This window comes from Globicephala melas, chromosome 2 (assembly GCF_963455315.2).
Source record: "Globicephala melas chromosome 2, mGloMel1.2, whole genome shotgun sequence".
Taxonomy (NCBI): Eukaryota; Metazoa; Chordata; class Mammalia; order Artiodactyla; family Delphinidae; genus Globicephala; species Globicephala melas.
In genome coordinates, this window is record NC_083315.2 from 131,581,664 (window position 1) to 131,602,338 (window position 20,675).

At 46.5% G+C, this 20,675-nt stretch overlaps 1 protein-coding gene across 7 annotated transcripts in view; it reads left to right on the plus strand.

Moving 5' to 3' along the window:
• SAMD4A (sterile alpha motif domain containing 4A) overlaps window positions 1-20,675 on the plus strand; it is a 232,707-nt gene that overhangs the window by 176,795 nt on the left and 35,237 nt on the right. For 5 of the 7 annotated variants that reach the window (XM_070044965.1, XM_030855027.2, XM_070044966.1 and 2 more), the window contains exons 4-6: window positions 4,337-4,600; window positions 15,698-15,807; window positions 18,022-18,108. In XM_070044965.1, the coding sequence (XP_069901066.1) occupies window positions 4,337-4,600; window positions 15,698-15,807; window positions 18,022-18,108 (461 nt within the window). The remainder of the gene's footprint in view (window positions 1-4,336; window positions 4,601-15,697; window positions 15,808-18,021; window positions 18,109-20,675) is intronic. The other 2 variants (XM_070044969.1, XM_030855029.2) reach the window with 1 other exon arrangement.

Sequence of the window (20,675 nt, forward strand, 5' to 3'; positions counted from 1 at the left end):
AAAGATCTCCATTACCGTTTGTTAGGATAAAGTTTCAGTGTAAGAGTTGAGCTTCAGTCGTCCGAACTGTTTGTGTATGAGGATCACTTCACTCCTTGACAGTGGGGTACAATTCTTAACCTAACAGTGGACCAAGGAAAAGCTGGGCCCGTATCCCAAACCTTCCTCTTTCCACAAACCCCATTATTTGTCATATTAGAAGGCAGGAGAAGTAGTTATACCTAATTTTCTTAAAAGAGTCTATCTGGAAAAGTCTTTTCCTGAACCTTATTTCAGTAGCTAAAAATCAAGGCAAAGTTAAGTTTGGTCAAAGGAAAGGGGAAAGAAATCTGATTTCCAGGCTTTCAAGAAAAGACTTAAAAGAACAGAACCCAGCGCCAGGTATCGTATTTTCCCCTAAAAATGTGTTGAAAGTAGTCTCATGAAAGATGCTTGGAGATGAAAAAGAAATCATAAGGTTAAAGGAGGTCAGAGACGGCGGCTGGCCCCGAATGGTATGACAGAGTTTATTGCCGGATTATAAGACCCTCTGTCCTCACATCATACTGCTCCACTGCTGAAGCAAGATTATTTTTAGCTGCTTTTCCCATATTTCAACTAGACTTGCTCAATATTTATTATTTATTTTTAGTTCACTTGAAGTTATAAATGTTCCAACTATTATAGTACTCTACTGTCATATGTACACATACATACATATATATGTGTACATACCTGAGATTTCCTATTCCTAAAAATACAAGCGATACGGGCTCTATACTCTACACAGTATTAAGTTCTAGCTTCAGTTTTTTCAAGAGCAAGAGTCACACTTTTGCCCCCCTGGGCAATCGTTAGAATGAATCCCCCCTGAAATATGCCGTCCCTCCAACGCTCATTATTATAAAGTCACAAAATTCAAGACCTCGGTTCAGCTGGAACTTGCCAACTTCTCATCAATAGTGAGATTTTTTTTGCAAGGTGTGCTTAATTCTGCATCATTTGAATATCACTCTGGGGCAGCTTAAGTCTGAATGGAGCACTGCTGTTGTCTGGCATGCAGCAGTCAGCAAGCGAGAACATTCAGAAGGTCTGCCTCTAGCTAGAGTTATTCTGGGGCAGCGAACACAGTGTGAAGAGCTTCTCAGAAGCCTCACTTCACTGCTCTCCCCTCCCTACTCGTAGGGAAAGGAATTTTATTTATTTATTTTTGCCTGAATATCCATTCTTCCTCTATTTACCACCACTTCAGATGAGTTCTTTTGGTTGAAAAGAAAAAGGAGCCATGGGACAGCCATCCACCCTTTGCCCCGGGCCACCTCATTCATTCCACCGCTGTGTGGCCTGTTTTCTCACACCCTTTCTGTCCATGGCGTTTATTCTTTCCTCTGCTAGTTTATGCCAAACAAAGTACTCCAGCACCTGACGTAATACCAAATTCGGCTCCTCGGTCACCATTACCTCTACCTGAAGATTTGTCTTCACGCCAAAGTGGCCTTGTTGGCAGGTGACCTGTCACCTGCTCCGGTCTCCTTCCCACAGGAAGGTGAGCCTGTATTGCCTCCAGGCCTCAGTTCCCTTTGGAGAAATGAGGTGTTTGCCCCGCACAACTTGGCTTTCATGTAGGTGTGGGCCCCCGCTGGCTCTCAATCCACGGCCCTCTCTGCAAACCAAACCAGAAGCTTAACGAGAGGCATTGTGCTTGGTTGCTATGTCAGGTTCGCTCCTAAGGGGACGTTTCTGAGTTTGGTGCCAGCTGTGGGAATCTCTATGATACAGACAGGGTGGGGCCTTAGGTAGAAAGTCCCTGGGAAAAGGTCCTGGTACCTCAGGTATAATTGACTTTTATTGGAGACAGAGACCAACCAAGTTTGTGCCGTAATCCCTGTAGCTTCGGCCAAGCTCAGGGATATATGAAGAAATGGATGTAGGTTTCTACGAACAAATCCCTATAAGTCCTGGGAAGTTAGGTAAACATTTAGTAGATTCCTTGGACACTGACAGCCTCCCCAAGGACACCCATCGGTGGGGAGGTAGCATGGATTTTAAGAAAACTTTCGGTGGAAAGAAGCAAATTGGCTTCATCTAATAACAGAATTCAGCTGCTACCTGTGTGTGGTATTGTTCTCCACATCCAAAAACGGGGACTCTCTTAGCAGTGTTACCACTCATGGTTATGGATTCAGTTATAGCCTCTAACCAGGTGGAATGCTAAGGGTTCCAGCAGCTCTGAGCTGTGTGGCTCTCTTTGGCAAGGCCTGTTTTTATGGTTTCGGGCTCACTCTAATCCTGGCTGTGAAGAGGAGCCCCCGTTTCCACTCTGGGCACACCTGGCTGGCACCGTTCAGAGCATCTACCAGATATTCTGAAATGGTTGCAGAGGTACCAGGAAGCAAAGACATCTAAGCTGGAAAGTCCCAGCACTTGGGGCAGCCCTGAACAAGTCTGCCCAATTTTGTATAAATACTTAGACAGGCATGAAATGAATTTTCTGGATGTCTGGCTTTTCTTCCTATTGGCTTCTCTCTTCATTTTTGCTGCTGCTTCCTTTTTCTTTTTCTGCTTTTTCTTTTTCTTTTTCTTTTTCTCTTGCTAATTCGGATCCAACCAGGTAGCAATGCATTTTCCAGGGAGCCTTTTTAAATAGTTTCTTCCATAGTCTATTTAGTGGAAATGCAAGCTGTTTCAGCCTGTTAGGATCCAAAAAAATTTTTTAACAGTGTTCCCTTTGCATATTTTGAAGTTAGATGATAATTCCTTGCCTTTGATAGAATCGACCCAAATTAGAAATATTTCTCAGGTTACAGATACTACACTCGGCAGCTCCCTTTTTCCCTCCCTTTTTTGTTAATAAGGAAGTTTCTAGCCCTTCTGATTGTCCCTCTTGCACACACAAGACTGCCCTTCTGGCCACATGAAGCCAAACGGAAACACTGACAGCAGAGGTGTGAGCCCCATGGCTCTCAGGGCCTGGTTAATGCCAGCTGACCAGGAGCAGCCTGCCCTCACCTCTACTGCCCCAAACACACTTTTTGCAAACACTCAGACTTTTGGCCCTGGTCTTTATCATTTTAAGTGGGCGGCAAGGGAGCCTGCTGTTCAGGTCTCTGTGTGGGTGCTGCCGCACCAGAATGCGGTTTAAGAGAAAGCAGAACTTCTTACATTGGGATGTCAGGTCTGCTGACTGAAAAACGCACAAAGATGAACGCCAGCAAAGCATTGCTAGTCCGTACTTGGGAGAGTAAATACCTCATCGGAGGGGATAGAGCCTGAAATGGAACTTAATGGCTTCCCTGAAAAATGTTTAAAAATGCATGTGGCTCAGTTCCATGTTAACACTGCAGCAGTCAAAATAAACTGGACCTGTCAGTAGCCAGCGCAGAGAGAAAGTTATGAATAGACTTATTTTGTAAGGTTGTCACTTTACACGCCCAGAAAAACCAACCAAGGGTAACATCGGCTCCCTCGGCGTTGATTTTGGTTAAATCCCTCCCTTGAATGACCTCAATTTAATTTGGCTAGGTATATGTGAGTTGTTGCTTTTTCCTGGTTTTCTGGAAAAGAAATTAAAAATGGGGGCTACACAGATGTTGCCCACTGCACGGAAGGGCTGAGCACGCTGGTAGAAACCATTCCCGGATTACTGAGAGCACCCCCCTGGCTTCTGAATGAACGCCTTGTTACCTGGAAGTGTTTTCAATATAAAGTTTGGCAATTAACCTGCGAAGCCAAGAGAAAGAATCGGCCCTTTCACGCACAGCTGCTGTGTCCCGTACCCCTGGTAGTGTTGGGCCCCTCGCTGAGCCTGCACCCCCTTCAGAGGTGATGGTTCCCCCGATTCCTGGTTGGAAGGACTAGTCCACTTCGTCTAGCTCAGCCCAGCAAAGATCCCCAACGATGATGACCGGCCTGCCTGCCCTTCCAGAAGTCCACCCTTAACGACATGGGTAATGTCGGGTTTTGTGTGTTTCCTCCCCTGCAAACAAATTATCCAGGACATGTTCTTTTCAGTCTTGGCAGATGGCCACTTAGCCAGGCTGTCAAGCCTCACCTGATTTATGTAGCAGTAGCCCACTACTCCAAATCCTGATTTCTAGAGTCGGAACTAAACCCAGATCCCAACCCGCAAAAGCACAGGTCTGGGCACTATAGATGTAGCCTCCCTGGAGAAGCCCAACCCACCCAGAGGCACAGACAGCATCCTTTTTAATCACCCCGAAGGGAAGGGCCACCCCATGCCCACTGATGCAGTAATAAGACAGCGCCATCTCTCAGGGTGAAGAGGTACTGTGGGTTCTTCTGCGGCCCAGGCTAAAGGGGGGGGAATAACCTATTTCATTTTATTTTTTTTTTCCAGTTCTCTCAGGCCAGGCACACCACAGCCCTTTGAAACGATCTGTGTCCCTTACCCCACCCATGAATGTGCCAAACCAGCCTCTAGGACATGGATGGATGTCTCATGAGGACTTACGAGCTAGAGGACCCCAGTGCCTCCCATCCGATCATGCCCCCCTGTCACCACAAAGCAGTGTAGCCTCTTCAGGAAGTGGTGGGAGTGAACACTTAGAAGATCAGACCACTGCTCGTAACACATTCCAAGAAGAAGGTAGTGGTATGAAAGGTGAGTGACGACCACTGGCAACAGAGTCCATCCCTTTATTTGGAATCAGGAGGGTGAGAAGAGAGGTAGGCAGTGAGGAGGAAGGAGCCTGCCCCTCCCCAGGCTGATGGAGTTGACCGTGGAGGAAAGGGCTCGGATTCCCCTTCCAGGGCTTCTTACCAAAACCTGGGAAGAGCAAGAGAGGTCAACACCCTCTTTTTTTTTTTGAATGCAGTGACTTGCAGACAATTAAATGTGTCACAGCTGGCGGTGGTAGCATCTACTGTTTGCACGTACGTTCCTGGTCTGCCCTGTTTGTAAAGACGCTGAGCTGCTCCAGCCTTCTACCTCACTGCTTTGGCCAGGGAACCGTCAATAATTTAGCAAAACAAACCGCAGGATCTTTTTTCAAATCTCTCTCAGTGTACAATCGTAGTGTTGCTTTCTTTCCTCTCTCCCTTTTCCTTTGATATCCAAAGAAGCTTGCAAACCCTTTTTCTCTGCATCTGTTTAAGGGACATGAAAAAAATACCACTGAGACTCTCTGACAGTGTTTTAAGCCTGATAGCAGATTTGCATACAGGTGATAAAGGCCTTTTGTGCAGCATAAATAAATGGTCCTACACTGCCCTGTAAACCTCTCCTCTTCTAAAGGTACTCATCGGGAGATAGAGATTTCCAAATTACCCATGGTAGGTTCAGAGAGGATACGCACATTCTGTATGTTTAGATGCAAGTTGTTCAAGGGCTGGGAAGCCCTTAGGGAAAGATGCTCATCAGAGACACATTAATAACAATTTTAGATGGAGAAACAAGAGCTAGTCGTGCTCCTGGGACTACGATGCTGAGGGGAGGCTCTGAGGGTGCCCTCGTTGCTGGCATGCATAGTCCTGAAGTTGTGCTGTTTCTGATCGTACCCTTGAGAAGAGCTAGTGTTGACATAAGAGGCTGTGTACTGAGTTTCCTCCCCACCACAGAAGCGTGGCACAGAGAGATGCCCGCCATTGCCCAGGTGCTGGTTGTAAGTGAGCGCCAGGCTGAAAACTGGAGCTTGCCCACCAGGGGACATGAATCGGACACAAAGACACTTCCCTGGAGCATTCCTCCCTCCCAGCTGCTCAGGCCAGCATCCTCCCATCCCACCACCATCTGTGGTGGATACTGTGCTGAGTGCCCAGAGCGGGTGGGACACATCTTGATGTTCTCCTCTCTCTGGTGATAACAAATGGGTCATTAAAGGTGTTTAACAGGCAGCAAAAGCAGTGGCTCCTTTTGGCACGGTGGGGATGTGTGTCCTCTCTTCTTTCTCTTTCACAGTTCTCGGGGAAATGTGTCATAATTTTGGAGACCTACCAAAACCCATTTTGGAGTTTATGCTACATGGTTCTGTGTTCAAGCAGCTGAGCCCCGGGGGATGAGTAGCAGGGGAGGCTCAGCCATGCTTGGCCCGAGGCGGGCAGAAGCCATGGTTACTCAGGACTAGCTTCTGGCCGGGCGAAGTGGAGCATCTGGACAGGTGGAGTGTCTGGACAGATGGTTTCCAAGAAAGCTACGCGTGGTTCTAATTGGTAACTGTGGGAAGGAGGCCCGGCCTTTACGTTGAAGGGCTTGGAGGGTCTTGCAGGAAGCCTGTTGTTCTCCAGGACACAGGCCTCGCCCAGAGGCATGCTGGGTCTGCTGTCTGCTTATAGGAGCTTCGTTATCTTTTCTTTCTTTTTTCCTTTTGCTTTCTTTTCTTGGTTTTCTTTCTTTGTTTTTGGTTGTGAAGCTCTCTGTATACCTTAGACATTCTCCCAAAGCAGGGAAATGTTTGTTCATTGCATGCTGGCCTTTTGAGGTGAGAAATGAGTAACGAGAGCAGGCTTTTAAAGAGAAATGAATGAGAGAAAAATGGAATAAATGTCCTATCCCTGTTTTAGAATCAAAGCCGAAATATTCCAAAGTCCAAGGAACATCCCATCTATCCGCTTCTTTGATTCCTTCTTTTAGAATTGGTGAGAATTGTCCCCTCAGAGCTTCTTCGATCGGAAAATGATGCAGATAAGATCTGATAGCCAAGATTTTCTATATAGGCCCAAGGCATGTGATCAGAAAACAGGCTCTTTGGTGACAGGACTAAACAGAGGACCCTCTTCTGTGTATATCCACCTTCTGCTGACCTATTGAATGGTCCTTCTCCCAACGTATACAGTCCTTAGTGAATGAAATGGCAAAACCTATTTGAAGGAAGGAACATGATAGACGATAAGGGTTCTATGTGTGGGAAAAGTATATTTGCAGTTCAGCTGGTAGGTCAAGCCGTAGGAACATCCACACCTGAAAACAGCATCATTCCAGAGTGTGGGGGCCAGTGTTTATGCCACACGAATGCCCCTCCCCCGCTGCACCTGGCAACAGCTTCCCTCGAAGGCCACCCCTGAGGACTCCCACCATCAAGCGCTGCTCAGGATGGCCTCCCAGGAGAGCGCAGAAGCAGCCCTTAACAAGCCTGTCCTAAGAGTGTGTCATACGATTCCCCTGTCCAAGAGCAGGCACCGGTTTAAATTTCCAAATTAATTTGTATTTTTCTGAGAAATGAAATCTGAAATCAAATGAAGTGCTTTTAAAGAGAGCTAGCTCTTCCTCTTGGATCCATGTCTCTTCCTTTCAGTGACCTGGCCCTTTGGCAGGAGTGTCAGCCTTTTAAAGCTACTTTCTGGTCCACTTCAGGATGCCATCATCTAATTGCTATTTTCCTACTTTTTAGACACCCAGTTTACGAGAACAACAAGGAATCTGTAGTAGAATTTGGAGGAGTTCCAAATCTCCAGGGGACGCATGTCAGCCCTCACCCCACACCTTGGGAAAAGAATAAAAATTCCCGTAATTGAGCTTAATTTAGTGTGAATTCATCTTTCTTGACAGCAGCTGTGCGTACTTTGCCGAAACGCTGTGTTCATCCGAGGCTTCCTTTTCATCCAGACAGATGAGCCAGGTTGGGCTACGCATCGTCCCTTAGGAATGTGCCTCTTGGGTCCAGAGTGGGAAATAAAGCTCACAGCCCAGCATTCTTGCCCTTTTTTTGTTTTTTTCACAAACATCCATCTCTCCCTCTTTTCGTCTTGGTGTCAGCGTTCCCTGCCAGGGATTGTCACTAAGTTCCCTCCCAAGTAGACCAGCTCCTGCTCTCAGAGGATTAACATCATCTGCCTGCTTTGCTGTGTTTTTCCTTTTATAGTAAACACACATCCTGAAGGTTTAAGTCAGCTCTGAAGCACTGAGTGGATGTCCCTGGCAGTAGGGATCTCAAACTAATATCTCAGGCTCAGGGAAGCGTGGGATCAGCTACTCAACTAGAAATTAATGAACAGAAGTGGGACACTGAATGGTAATATGGAAGTTTCCCCTTCAGCATGCCCTGTGGAGGCTGCTGGTTACACACGTTTGGACTGAATAGACTGATTGTGGTTTCTAAATTCAGTGGTCCTTCTTCCTTGCAAAAGCTTCACTGTGACTTATCCCAGGGGAAAGATTCTCGATTCTAAGTTGACACTCAGTCCTATTCTTCTCCCCTCCATATCACATGAGTAGAATGTGCTCTCTTACCCCTTTGCTCATACAAAGCCTCCAGGTGGCCAAGAGGGAAAAAAATGACATTCCCATAAATTCCTGAAAGGAAAAGAAAATAGAGAACAGAATTTCATTGGTGGGAGAAGTACATTTGCCCCTCCTGTTAGCATCACGTCTTCAGAAATTTTGTATAAACCCAACACCTAAAGACTTATCCGAAGGCAAGGGCTGTTCGTGAGTGATATGGCTGTTCTATGGGAACAGAGACGAGGGAAGAAAGACTGATTAACAGGTTTCATTTTTGTCCTCAGCAAGTCAGCTGCCTTTCTTGAGCACTCGCTGAGAGAGGCTTTGGACTGGTTATTGGGGAGACAGAGGTGAAGGAGATGGTCCCTGCCTCAAGGGACTCACTATCATGCGAGCCACAAACAGAGACCTGATGCATGTGCACATCTGTGAAAATACCTTGTCTCAGAGACTTGCCCTGGGTCGAGGCAGGCAGCAAGGAGGGCCCTAATTCAAAGTGGAGGGGAGTCAAGGAAAGTTCCTGGAGGGGGAGAGGCCTGGAGCTTCAGCTCAGAGCAGGATTACAGATTAGCCAAATATATAAGGTGAGGGAAGGGCATTCTATGCAGAGGGAATGTTATTCGTGAAAGCATGGTTATGAGACAGCTTGACCAAGTGCATCATCCGATGGCTTGTGTGTTAGGGGCACGTGGGAACAGTGTCTGGAGAGGGACGAGCCGGATGCTAGGCATTGCAAAAGATTGGAGCTTTTATCCTGACATGGAAGGAATTTAGCAGCAGAATGACCTGCTTAGATTTACATATCAGAAATAGGACCTGAACGGAAGAGTGGGAGACATACCAAAGTAGGGGAGGGGCAGGGGATTCTGGATTTGGAGGCCAGCTGGGCGGTGGGCGATGTTTCAGTACCTGAGGAGGAAAATGAATTTGGACCAAGCCGGACAAAGGAGACAAGGTAGTGTGTTCGTGGGGTCTTCGTAAGATAGACCTGAGAGAGCTCTGAATTGAATTGCACTGATTGAATGTAGACAGGGATGGAGCCTGAGGAATTTAGGACGATGCCCAGCTTTTTGCCTGGGACATCTGGGTAGCCCATGATGTCATCGACAGCAAAGAGTAAATCGGAAAAGAAACAGACTGGGAGGACAGCGTGCGGCAGGCTGAGTGCGGGCACCTGTAGAAGATTCCAGTGGAGGCGTGCCAGCCAGGCCCACAGTGCACCATGCTCTCCCCTGGCTCAGCCTCCCTAGCATTCTGCCTCCCTGTGGTGAAGTTCATGTGGGGAATTCACTAGACTTCTGGCTAGTAAGGCCCGTAGATTTAGTCTCCTAAGACTGAGAAGCTCCGTGATTTTCTCATTGCAGTTGTCGGTGTGACAGGGGTAGAGATGGGGCGTGGGGTCTGTTTCTCTTGAGATGAGCTTCCGCCTCACCATCATGAATTAACATTGGATAGTATACTTATGAGGTATGGAACTATGTTAGTATAAAAATATAGGGGTAATTTAAACTTACATTGTTTGCATATAGACATGATAAAGGTAAAAAAGAAACCTTTGGGTCCAGTGACCTTGATAGAAACATAGCGATTAAGAGCGGAGGGAACCATGAAAATAGGCTCAGGTTTTCTTTTCTAAAGAATCTTTCTTAGGTGAAACTTACGTAAACTTTTTTCCTCCGTAGCAAAGGAAATACATTGCCTATTCTGAAATAGCTGGTTTGGGCTTTTGAGTTGTAGACCTTTGAACTTCTGCCTGTCTTAGAATGAGATGAGGGGAAAAATATTGAGAAGTGTTATTTTTGTAAGACAATGGAACCCATCAGAAACCTTTGTAAGAAAGGTTGTGAATACAGCATTTCTGAGGGTCGTAAGGATGTGAATGATGGAAAGGGAGTGACACAGCCCCTTGTGTGGCTGGGACACTTTTCAGCATGGCTGTCATGGGAACAAGTTCCTATTTTCTGAATGCTGACTTTCTAGATGCTGTCTCGAATTCATCTAACTTAAAGGCCAGGATTTAGTCAACTTACGTCACTTTCTTTATTCCCAAATGCCAACATACGACCTGTGTGGGTAGGTCCTAATGGGCTCAGACCTGTGCTCCCTCTTTTCAGATAGGCTGAGAGGCCCTGATATCTTTGAAAAGTAAATCCCCAGGATTCCCCCAAATTCTAAAGGTCGTGAGACTTACAGCTGCTATTTCTTACAAAGTGTGTGTCTTCAGCTAAAGTGCTTTAAGGACAGCTGTCAATGTGGAGCCCAGCTGCTGTTGACGCAAAGCAGGCTAAGAGTAGAACAGCACTTACGGGTGTCATAGCCGATGGAAACTGGGAGAAATTTAGTCCTTCTGTTTGTATCAAACACTTCACAGAGGGTATTTTACCCAAACTCGACCATCTCTGTGCCTTCCAAGACCCACACATGCTCCCCACAAGCGTGGAAGCCGGAGGCCACCATGGACACGTCCCAGGACGGCGGAGCCTGCTCCAGCCCCACAGGGACCCGAGACCAAGGCACCTTCTTTCTTTCGCTCAGAGGCTGGTACAGAATGGGGCTGTTCATTCCGCTCTGGCCAAAAATAGGCTTCAGTTATCTTAATGGTGCTGCTAGACTTCTTCATTTTCGAAAGACATGTTTTCCTTCTTTGCTTCAACCCTGAAGAGTTAGTCCCTTCTTGCTCCTACGTTGGCTCTTCTCCCTCCAAGACCAAGGATGCAGTCGTGTCTTGGAGAGAGAGAGGGAGTTGTTTGAGATTAGCCTGGCTCTCCGTGGCGAATGGGAGTTGCTCTTCCATTTGCAGGTACCAGGACCACCACAGTGAAGCCTCTTGTGGAAAAGGCGGCTGTTCGTGGTTCTGTCTTCCAGGGATGCCTTACTCCCTACCCGTTACATCGTTCCCCATATTGAGCTCTTCTGCAGTATTGGTTCCATCTTTCTCTCGTGTGGGGCCTCCTTGTTTGGGGGGCAGGTGCTGCATGGCCTGTTGACATGAATGATATTTGCAGCCGTTCCAGCAGCAGGCATTTGAGCAAAGCAGCCCAAGTTCTAACTGGAGCCCAGCTTCTGTATGAGCTGTAATATGCACCACAAAGCCTCCCGGTGGCCGATTTATCCGAACTCTAAAAGGTGAATAGAAAGCGTAATTGGAAATTTGACCCACTGGTAAAGACCAACGGGTGGACATACCAGCATATAAAACATGGGTGAAGCACTGTTATCAAAAACGCCCATGAGAAGATGAACCACCGTGGACTGCAGCAGGATGTAGAGGAGCTTCATAAGGATGGACACTGTGGCGTGGGAGCCCACTGTCCACACAGGGATGGTGCTGCTTTCTCCCAAGAAACTTCCTACCCTTTGCCCTTGTCAGTTTCCTTCATGGGCTTCTCTTCCCTCACCTTCCCCTAAAAGCCTGGTGCTCCCAGGGCTCCACCTTGGCTCTCCCCTCTTCCCCGAGTAATCTCACCCACTTCCATGGCTAAAACAACTACCATGTGCTACTGACAAGGAAAGTGTTTCTCCAGCTCAGCCCCCTCTTCAGAGGTCTTGACCAGTTGACTTCTCCACCTGGATGGCTCAAAGGTGATGACACTCAGCTGACCTAAAGTGGAGTTCACCATCTCTCTCCTCTCACCCCAAATCTGATGCTCCCCTGTACTTTCCTACCAAACCTACTCAGAGGAACCATTTTAGGCTCCTTTCTCTCCCTTATTCCCTGTACTTCCTTAACCTTCAAGTGCTGTGGATTTACATACTTTCCTTCTCCTCTGCCACTGCCCTCCTGAGCTTGGATTCATCTCCTGGCCTCCACTCCCACTTCATCCAGACCAGCCTTTACATCGACAGCCATCATCATTCTTACATACTCATCTGATTGTGCCTCTACTGCTCAGATTTCAACAGTTTCTCATCACCCAAGCCAAGGTTGACTCTCCTTGGTTCGGCGTTAGAAATCCCAGTCATCTGACCCTTGCCTATTTGTCTCGTCTTATGTCTAAGCTCTTCTCTAGAATTCACCCAAGCCTTTGCTTGGCCTGGAACGCTCTCTTGCATCTTTGCTTTGCTTATGCACTGCTCTTGCTTCCTGAGACGGCTTCCTCATTATGATCTGCCCAGTGACTCCAGGACCAATGCTACTGTGACGCTATCCCACTTCCCAAGGCAAACCCAAATGCCCATTGTTCTGTGCCCATCCCCCCCCCCGGCCCCCCGCAGAACTTTGAGTAGACTTAGCACTTGTCCTGCAACTTTTATCATTTTTTTGTGAGTTACCTGTTTTTTTGTATTAAAAATTCCTTGATGGCAGGGACATGCCTAGCCCCCATAATAGGCATTCAACAAATGTTGAGTCAGCAAATACCAGGATTCCCACACTTGGCAAGGAAGTCAGTCCCAGCATGTAATAAAATCATCTTTATCTTTCTCACACTGCATAAGAGAATAACTTTCTAGTCTGAGACCTCCATTGGCATATCCGTCAGAAACAACCCAGATGAAGTTAAATGGCTGTGTACCAGCCAGAGGCAGGAGCCCAGGCGGCATGCATGCTTTCAATCACGTATCAGCCACTCCAGGAAACACCCCTGTTGGTCTGTGTCTTCCAACCATAGGCCTGAGGTTATGTTAGCTGGTTCTCAGCTTTGCATCCAACCATGTAGTATCTGGACCATGGGAAAGGAACTGAGCTTTCAGTTAGAGTTTGTCCCTGGCCAACATCTTACAGAATCTAGCCTCCAAGTCATTGGAGTTCCTGGCTTCAGAGGAGTGAAATGGTCAAGGCACTCAGTTCTCTGGTGTGTTTCCCTCTTAATGGAGCTTTGTTTTAATCCCTGGCAAAGGAAGGTGCCTCACCACCAACCAAGGGGTGAAAGGTTAGTAAACTACATTCTTAAGAACTGGGATTTCCTCTTCTCTGTTCATCAGTTCACGTTGCAGGAGGAGATGGCACATGGCACTGAGCTAGGAACTGACCCTCTAGGAGCAGGTTCAGCCTGCCTACCCAAGGCACATATGGCCAAGAAGAGCTTGCATTTCCCCAGAACATAGCCAGAAATAACTCTTCAGGAAGGCCTAACTCACCATGTTCTGAAGCTGTGTAGGAACCCTTTCTGGGGAAACGACTCCCGGTGACCTACATTTTGATTAAATGAGTGAGGCAGGCTCTTCATCCCTCTAACCAGGGAAATTCTAGTTGTCAAAATACTTTTATAGAAAGGAATGAGTACTGACTGGACTGAGACTTGCCAAGCCAAGATTTGCACCCCACTCTCCCCGACCCTTAAAACACCATATTGTCACCTTGGCTTATAACGCACCCAGTTTGCATCATGATTTAGTAGCTTGGGATTCTATTTGTTTTATCATCAGTGGATTTTGCATGATCAAGCTGTAGGGCACCCAGTGAAAATTTAGCCCATGAAGTTGCTCCATATTCTTTTATGACGACTGTACCCAAGCGTGGCATTGGGTTACCCAGACTTCTCTGAATCACTATCACTGAGTTTTCTGAGCAGCTACTTGGGGCCTTTCAAAGATGTAAACAACAAACGTGAAACCTGGTGACAAAGCAGTAACATGTCAGTGGCCTAAAAGCCAGAGATATATCTATTTGCTGCTCACTCTGTGGAAGTATTAGCATTGTTTTAACAGCAACAAAAGCATGATGGAGAATCAAGTCTGGTCGAATAGTTCCAGGATGTCACCAGAGGGAAGCAGATGTCCTGAACTCTTGATCCAACCACAACTTGAGTTGGGGAGGATGTGAGGATTGGTACTATGTGGCTGGGGAAGTCCTGTCTCTTGTGGTTAACAATGGTCCCAGAAGAACTCTCCACTTGTCGCAGTAGAATGAAGGGCCTGCAAGCACAGAGTCAGGTGACTTCTCGCCTGAGATGACTGAGTCTGTTCTTAAAATGCCATTGGCTATCCAATTCTGTTTCTCCAGAAATTCCTCCTCTTCGGTCTTCACATTACTGCAAATCAAGAAGTAACCTCACCAGGCCCACTCTCCCCTGCTATATCTTTGAGTTTCAGGGGATCATCCCGTACCCACATTCCCTGAAACTAGGCTGGGTTCACCCAGGTGGCAGGGCCTGATATCAGAGTAGGCCAGGCCTCTTTAATCAGTCCCAGTTAGCTACTCTAAACATTAAAAAATGAGAAGTTTCCTACTTATTTTGTAGTGTTTGTGGATTCTGTCAGCACCTCAGAATAAAGCACTTAGCGGTAGATAGTATCTTGCAATCAACATGGTTAGTAATGGATAATAGTTCATAGAAAGCATGAATAACGTTTATCCAATGCTTCAGCATTTCAAAGACTTTACAGTCACTGTTTATTCAGCCTTCCCACTGATGGGCTATTTGGTCCTCATTCTACAAAAAGTTGATACAATGTAGGAAAAATCTGGGAATCTGGCAACCTGTCTCTAGTCCCTATTTCACCACATACTTGCCCTGTGATCTAGATTTAATGACTTAATTTTGCCATCTGTAGAATGAGCTGGGGTGGGGGAAGATGATTCTAGAGGCTTCTCAAAGATCCTATCAGCTCAAAAACCCTGACTTTAGAGCATGGGCAAGTGCTTTGTTTTGGTTGTACTTAGCAAGGTAATAATTCTCCTGTGGATTTTCAATACAGTTACTGTTTAATTTTCCTAAATCTAGAATCCCAAATGTAGGAATTATTTCAGATGTGCTTTGGAATTCCCATTATCCCATAGTCTGGACAATCTTTGGACCTTTCAAGTCCTGATTTGTGGTTGACATAGGGGAAAGGGTCAGCACACACACACACACACACACACACACACACACACACACACACACACACACACACACACACACACACACACACACACACACACAGACTATGGGGTAGTTTTAGAGTGCAGGATGCCCTTATTCCCACTGGGGTATAGGAAGTCAGAAGAAAAATCAGGCTAAGAATGACAGCAGCTCCACCCATGGGGAAAGTGCTGCTGCCTGGATTTTTTCCTATCACTGTGGAAGTGGCAGAAACAGCATATGGGGATCTGCACTAAACCTAGAAAGAAATTATCTTGAGGATGAAGACTCATCATATGTAGTTGACGTTCTAAGTCATTTCTTTCGAAATCAAAAATGAAGTCATCTGGCTAAAGCAGTGAATCCCTGACATTTTGGGGGCCATGAATCCCTTTGAGAATCTGACAGAAGCTGTGGATGACCCTCTGCCCAGAAAAGCACCCATATATTCACAAATTGGGATGAAGTTTTAGAGAATTGCTGTATGCTCTGAAGCCCACGGACCCCAAGTTAGCCACCCCCTGGTGTAAAGGGTAAGGGAGCCCAACAGTGGGAATATCAGAACTAGATCAAGGCTTCAAAGTCTGTAATTTGCTGACAAAATTAAACAAGTAGTAACATAAAGGTTTTTTTTTTCTTTCGTTTTTTTCCCTCTGACCACCACCTTCTTTTCCTTTCTCTCTTCCCACATCTCTTGTCATCTCTTCTCTTTCCCTCTGAATTTCTCTCCCCATCTCCTGTGCATCTCGCACCACAGATGTTCCAGCCTGGTTAAAAAGCCTCCGCCTGCACAAGTATGCTGCGCTCTTCTCCCAGATGACCTACGAGGAGATGATGGCCCTCACTGAGTGCCAGCTGGAGGCTCAGGTATGTGCTTGGCTGGCTACCCCCGAGAAGGTAACCCGGGTGGAATCTGACGTTCAAGTCCAAGGCAGACCTTGTTTGAACCCGTACCTGTACCCACCTGGTAGCTTGCCTTGTTCTAGGAACTGCCAGGTGCTGGCCAGCATGCCATGGTGAGTAGGGCTGGGTTCTTGCCTTCAGGGTCCACTAGGAGATGGGAAGATGAACAGGTAACCACAGAGTAAATGAGGGTGAGAAGGAGTGTTATGAAAAAGAGAAATAACCTGGGTGCACACTTCTGGGCTGCTAGGGGGGAATCAGAAGAAGTAACATTGACCAAGACCTCAAAGAGTCTGTGTCCCTGCTTTTGTTTTCCTGGGCCCCTCCCTCTGTCTGCCCAGCCAGGGCTGGTTTGGAGGATGACAGATTGGTTGTGTATTGTCCAGTCCAGTTATAAATCACCTGACTTCTAGTAGTTAGGAAGTAGAAGCATCAGCTCCTGTCTCAGACCTTCCCCAACACTTGTCCAAAAACACATTCAGACTGATCTTAGTTGGAATGGAGAAAGTTGTACAAAATATTTTCTTCTAAGCACCCTAAATAACATAGGACAGCCATCGAGCATGGGATTAACCCAGGTCTCAGATGTCAGTTCCCTCTGTGTGCTATAAAAGGACAAAGTTCCTCCTTCCCTCTGTGGGTACCGAAGCCCAGGCCAGTCAGCAGAGCCCCTGAAACTAAGCATGTTTCCTACCATGCTGTGCTCGGGCAAATAGATCTGACCAATGTCTTTGTTTCCCTTGTTTAAAATGCTATTTGCATGTTTCAAATTGACCTCAGTTTCCTTTGAGTGGTGATTTGAGAGAATTAATGGTCTGAATGGGCTAATAGTATTTCCCCTGCAGGAAGAGGAGATTATACCATTTGGGGCATGGCTGGTCTGGGCGTGGACCTCCCAGCAGATCCTGGTTTCCCACTGCATATTCAGTATCCACAGTTAACCTCTGCAGGCCTGGCTGAATACCAGTATTGAGTTGTAAGACAAAGCCCAGAGTCACTGCACATTCTCAGAGAATGAAAGGCCCTAATTTCAACTTCCTAACACTTCTCCCACTGCTTTTTTATCTCGATCACTCCTTGAGATCCCCAGGACTGATGAGAACTTCTTCTAAGAGCATTCTTGTGTTTGGGTCAGAGTTGAGAAAAAAATCTCAGTCATCAGTTGTTCGACTTGAGAAAAAACAAGAAATAATTGACACAGAGGGCAAAGCCAGAGGCCAGCACAGACTTTTCAGAGTAAAAATTCACTTGAACCCAAAGTCAAGGCTAAACAGAAATATGCCCCCAGGGCTTTATCTTAAAGAGTGGGTTTAGACATGATTTGAGTCTTAATTTTCCTCAGTAAAGGCAATACCTCTGGTGTTCCCATCTTTAAGAGAAATTTGATGAATATTTGCGAGAGTCATCAGAAGTTTATATTAGAGACCTGATTTGAGAAAGAACCTTCTATTTGGAAATTTGCAGTCTCTCTAGTCAACACATGTTTAACTGAATCCTTGGGCTCACCACTGATGCACAGTTAAGCAGATAAAATCCATAATCCTAACTGTGAATCCTAATCCTCTATCTGAAGTGATGACTGAAATATAGGTTTAAGTTCTCTATTCTCGTTTTCCTTATGGAGAACCAAGAGGGGCTGCAAACTGACAAAAACCAGCCTGTGTTGTCTGACAGCAGGTGAGAACTGCACTGGATTTCATGTCTCCTCGAGATGGGTAAAGATAGGAAAGCTTTGAGAAAGGAATGCGTATCTCTGTATGGGGTTGGAACCTTCAGGAAAACTGGAAGGGACCGAAATGATAAAACCTGGACACAAGGAGTGAGTGTATGACCTAAAAGTCATCTTTTAAGACTATGAAGAAATTTCATGCTGGATGGGATAATTGGCTATTTCTCGTTCTCCTAAAGGCCACAGCCAAAAGACACGGGCAAATATGTAGCCAGATGGAGTTAAAGTATTTAGTAAGAAGAGGTCGATGACAGTGGATATTGAGGAGTTACAATATTTAGTAAGAAGAGGTTGATGACAATGGATGTTGAAGAGAGAGACAAATGGATATTTACTAGTCTGCACACACGTGGGAACCAAAAAGACAGTAAAGTACTAAATAGCTTCCAAGAATCTCTAAGCTGAGGCTTAAAAATATGTTTTTAAATATAACTTTTACTTCATTACAGAATGTTACCAAAGGTGCAAGACACAAAATTGTCATCAGTATTCAGAAGCTCAAAGAGAGACAAAACCTCCTGAAGTCTTTGGAAAGGGTAAGTTACTACCGGGTGATGGGCCACTTCCACCTGCATCGTGGGAAAATGAGCCAAGGGAGATTCTCAGTTGAAAGTGTCATCGGCAGATCTTGTAGAGAGTATCATGCTGTTTCCTTACCCAAGTCAGAAAAACATGAAATGATTTTGAAGTGAAGTTTCCTGGTTATACATGCTTCTATGTAATTTAACCGCTGAAATGGACTTATTCCCTGCATCCAGGCATCCCACAACTGGCCATCCCAGAGCTCTGCCTTTATACATTTGTAGAGATGAAGGAGTGTTCAGCCCACAATCAGAGGCTGCAATCTTGACACATGAGTGTAGCGAACATACAGATGTGCTTCATCCCTGCTGTCCACCCAGGGAAGGATCTTATTTTGAGAAAAGCTGCCCCCAGAGTGGCAAACACCAAGTAAACCCCAGGCTTCAACAGAGAGGATCGAAATCATTTGACAGGCAGGCATGGTAGGCTCTCCAGAGAAAAATTTCAGACATTAACCTACCAGAATGGGTCCCTGTGACTCTGAGAGGAACCATCTCAAAAGCGCACGGTGCTGAAAAAGAGTTTATTCCATTGTTAAAAGCAGTTTATTCGCTGCTACCATCCCTTTTTGCGTGCTGCCTAAGCATGTTCTCTTCCTGTCATTGTATCTGGATGTCGCCACAGTAAGGATGTCATTTTTAGGGCTTGGTGACTTTATGAGTTCATCTGAGGTCCAAAAGAGAGCAGGCCTTGTGAGTCAGTGCTGCTAGGCCGCAGTGTGGAGATCCTTGTATATTGCTGTCGGGAGGCAGCAACTGGGAGGCAGCTGGGAGTGGTGGGTGGGAAGGTACTGATATTTGCTGCCTTCAGAGCTTGGGTTGTAATCTCTTCCAGTAATCCCAGGGTGCCTTTGGAAGGGAGCAAAGTATTGAGGTAGGTGAGGCGAAAGCAAGTTTTGTAAGCTCATAAACATTTTAATGTCATGGGAATTTTTTTTTACCTTATTCACAAAGATGTGTGACAACATATAAAATTATGCTTAATGCATATCTTATAAAATATAAAGTAATATGTAGTTACAGAATATACATCTTTATAAGGAAGGTGGGTTTTTAAACCTCTGGATGGATAGATAGAGGCTACTCATAGGCACCTCCTTGATGAAAGGCCTGTTCTTAATTAAAGTGAATCACCAATGACAAGTAACCTATCCAAGTGAACTTGAAGTTGTTGTTGTTGTTCTTAATTTTATATCAACTCCTCTACCAGGCAGTTTGCCTAACAGAGTGATTACTGCCGTTTTTATATAACTGTTCTTTTTGGGGGAACATTCAACAGGCCAGTTTTCTCCTTATCTGTTAAAAAGCACAGAAAACATTTTACATAAGGATTAGATTGCTAAGCATTATGGTAAAAGAGCGATGTTTTCCGCACTATTTCTGGAGCATCCTTCAAGAGCTCATTCATATCCTCTTGTCACTGAGGATATGCACCCACCTGGGGGACAGAGAGATGGAGTTGCTCTTGGCTCCACTCCATGCAACGTTGGACCAAATCAGCACGTGGAAACACGAGGGCAGCAAGGTGGCTTGGGCCGCCCTCACGTGCCACTGACTTTCTATCTAGCCTGTCATAAGTCAGTGACACTTTCTGTGTCCTATATGTCACACCTAGAATAATGTTGACTCCACAAAAAGACCTTCTCCCTGGGTCACTGGACTGGGAATGTTAAAAAGATGACAGGGCTTCCCTGGTGGCGCAGTGGTTGAGCGTCCGCCTGCCGATGCAGGGGACACGGGTTCGTGCCCCGGTCCGAGAAGATCCCACATGCCGCGGAGTAGCTGCGACCGTGAGCCATGGCCGCTGAGACTGCGCATCTGGAGCCTGTGCTCCGCAGTGGGAGAGGCCACAACAGTGAGAGGCCCGCGTACCGCAAAAAAAAAAAAAGATGACAGATGTAATACAGAGTCTGAAAGCAGCTACTGGCCAAGCAGAAAGCATGATGAGTTTACTCGGTGTGACTTCTTTGAGGAGGGAAGCTGTAGACAACCACGTTGGGCTTGCTTGAGAACACCCGAGTCCAGACACCTGCGAGCTTGTCCCTTCGGGAGCTGATGGCCTGGGGGTGGGAGTGCAGCTCTCCTCCGCATCCACTGAGGACTCAGCCCCTGGCTCTGTTCCCTCTTCTCTGGGAGCCGCGCCTGTCCCGCTCTGCCAGGGAGAGGGTTGTCGGTAACCCGTTCCCACATGGGCCACCAGCGACAGGCTCCGATCAGCCATTTCTCTGACATTCCCAGACATCCTCAGCTGATTATGCTGTTGGAAACGCTGTCATCATGCCCTTGCCTCCTATGGCATTCTTACGTCACACAGAGCCCAGAGATTTCTAAGGAGATGGCCGGGACCCTGCCCGTGGCTGAGTTCATAACCAGCAGCCGCTGCAGATAAGCTCTAGGTCCAGAGCGCTTCCACTCAGTTACTGAACACTTACCAAGCAGCTGCCTTGGACTAGATTTCCCCTGTCCACTGGAGGCTCACCGTGAGGAACTGGTGGTTCCCACCCTCGGGGAGCTCGGCACAC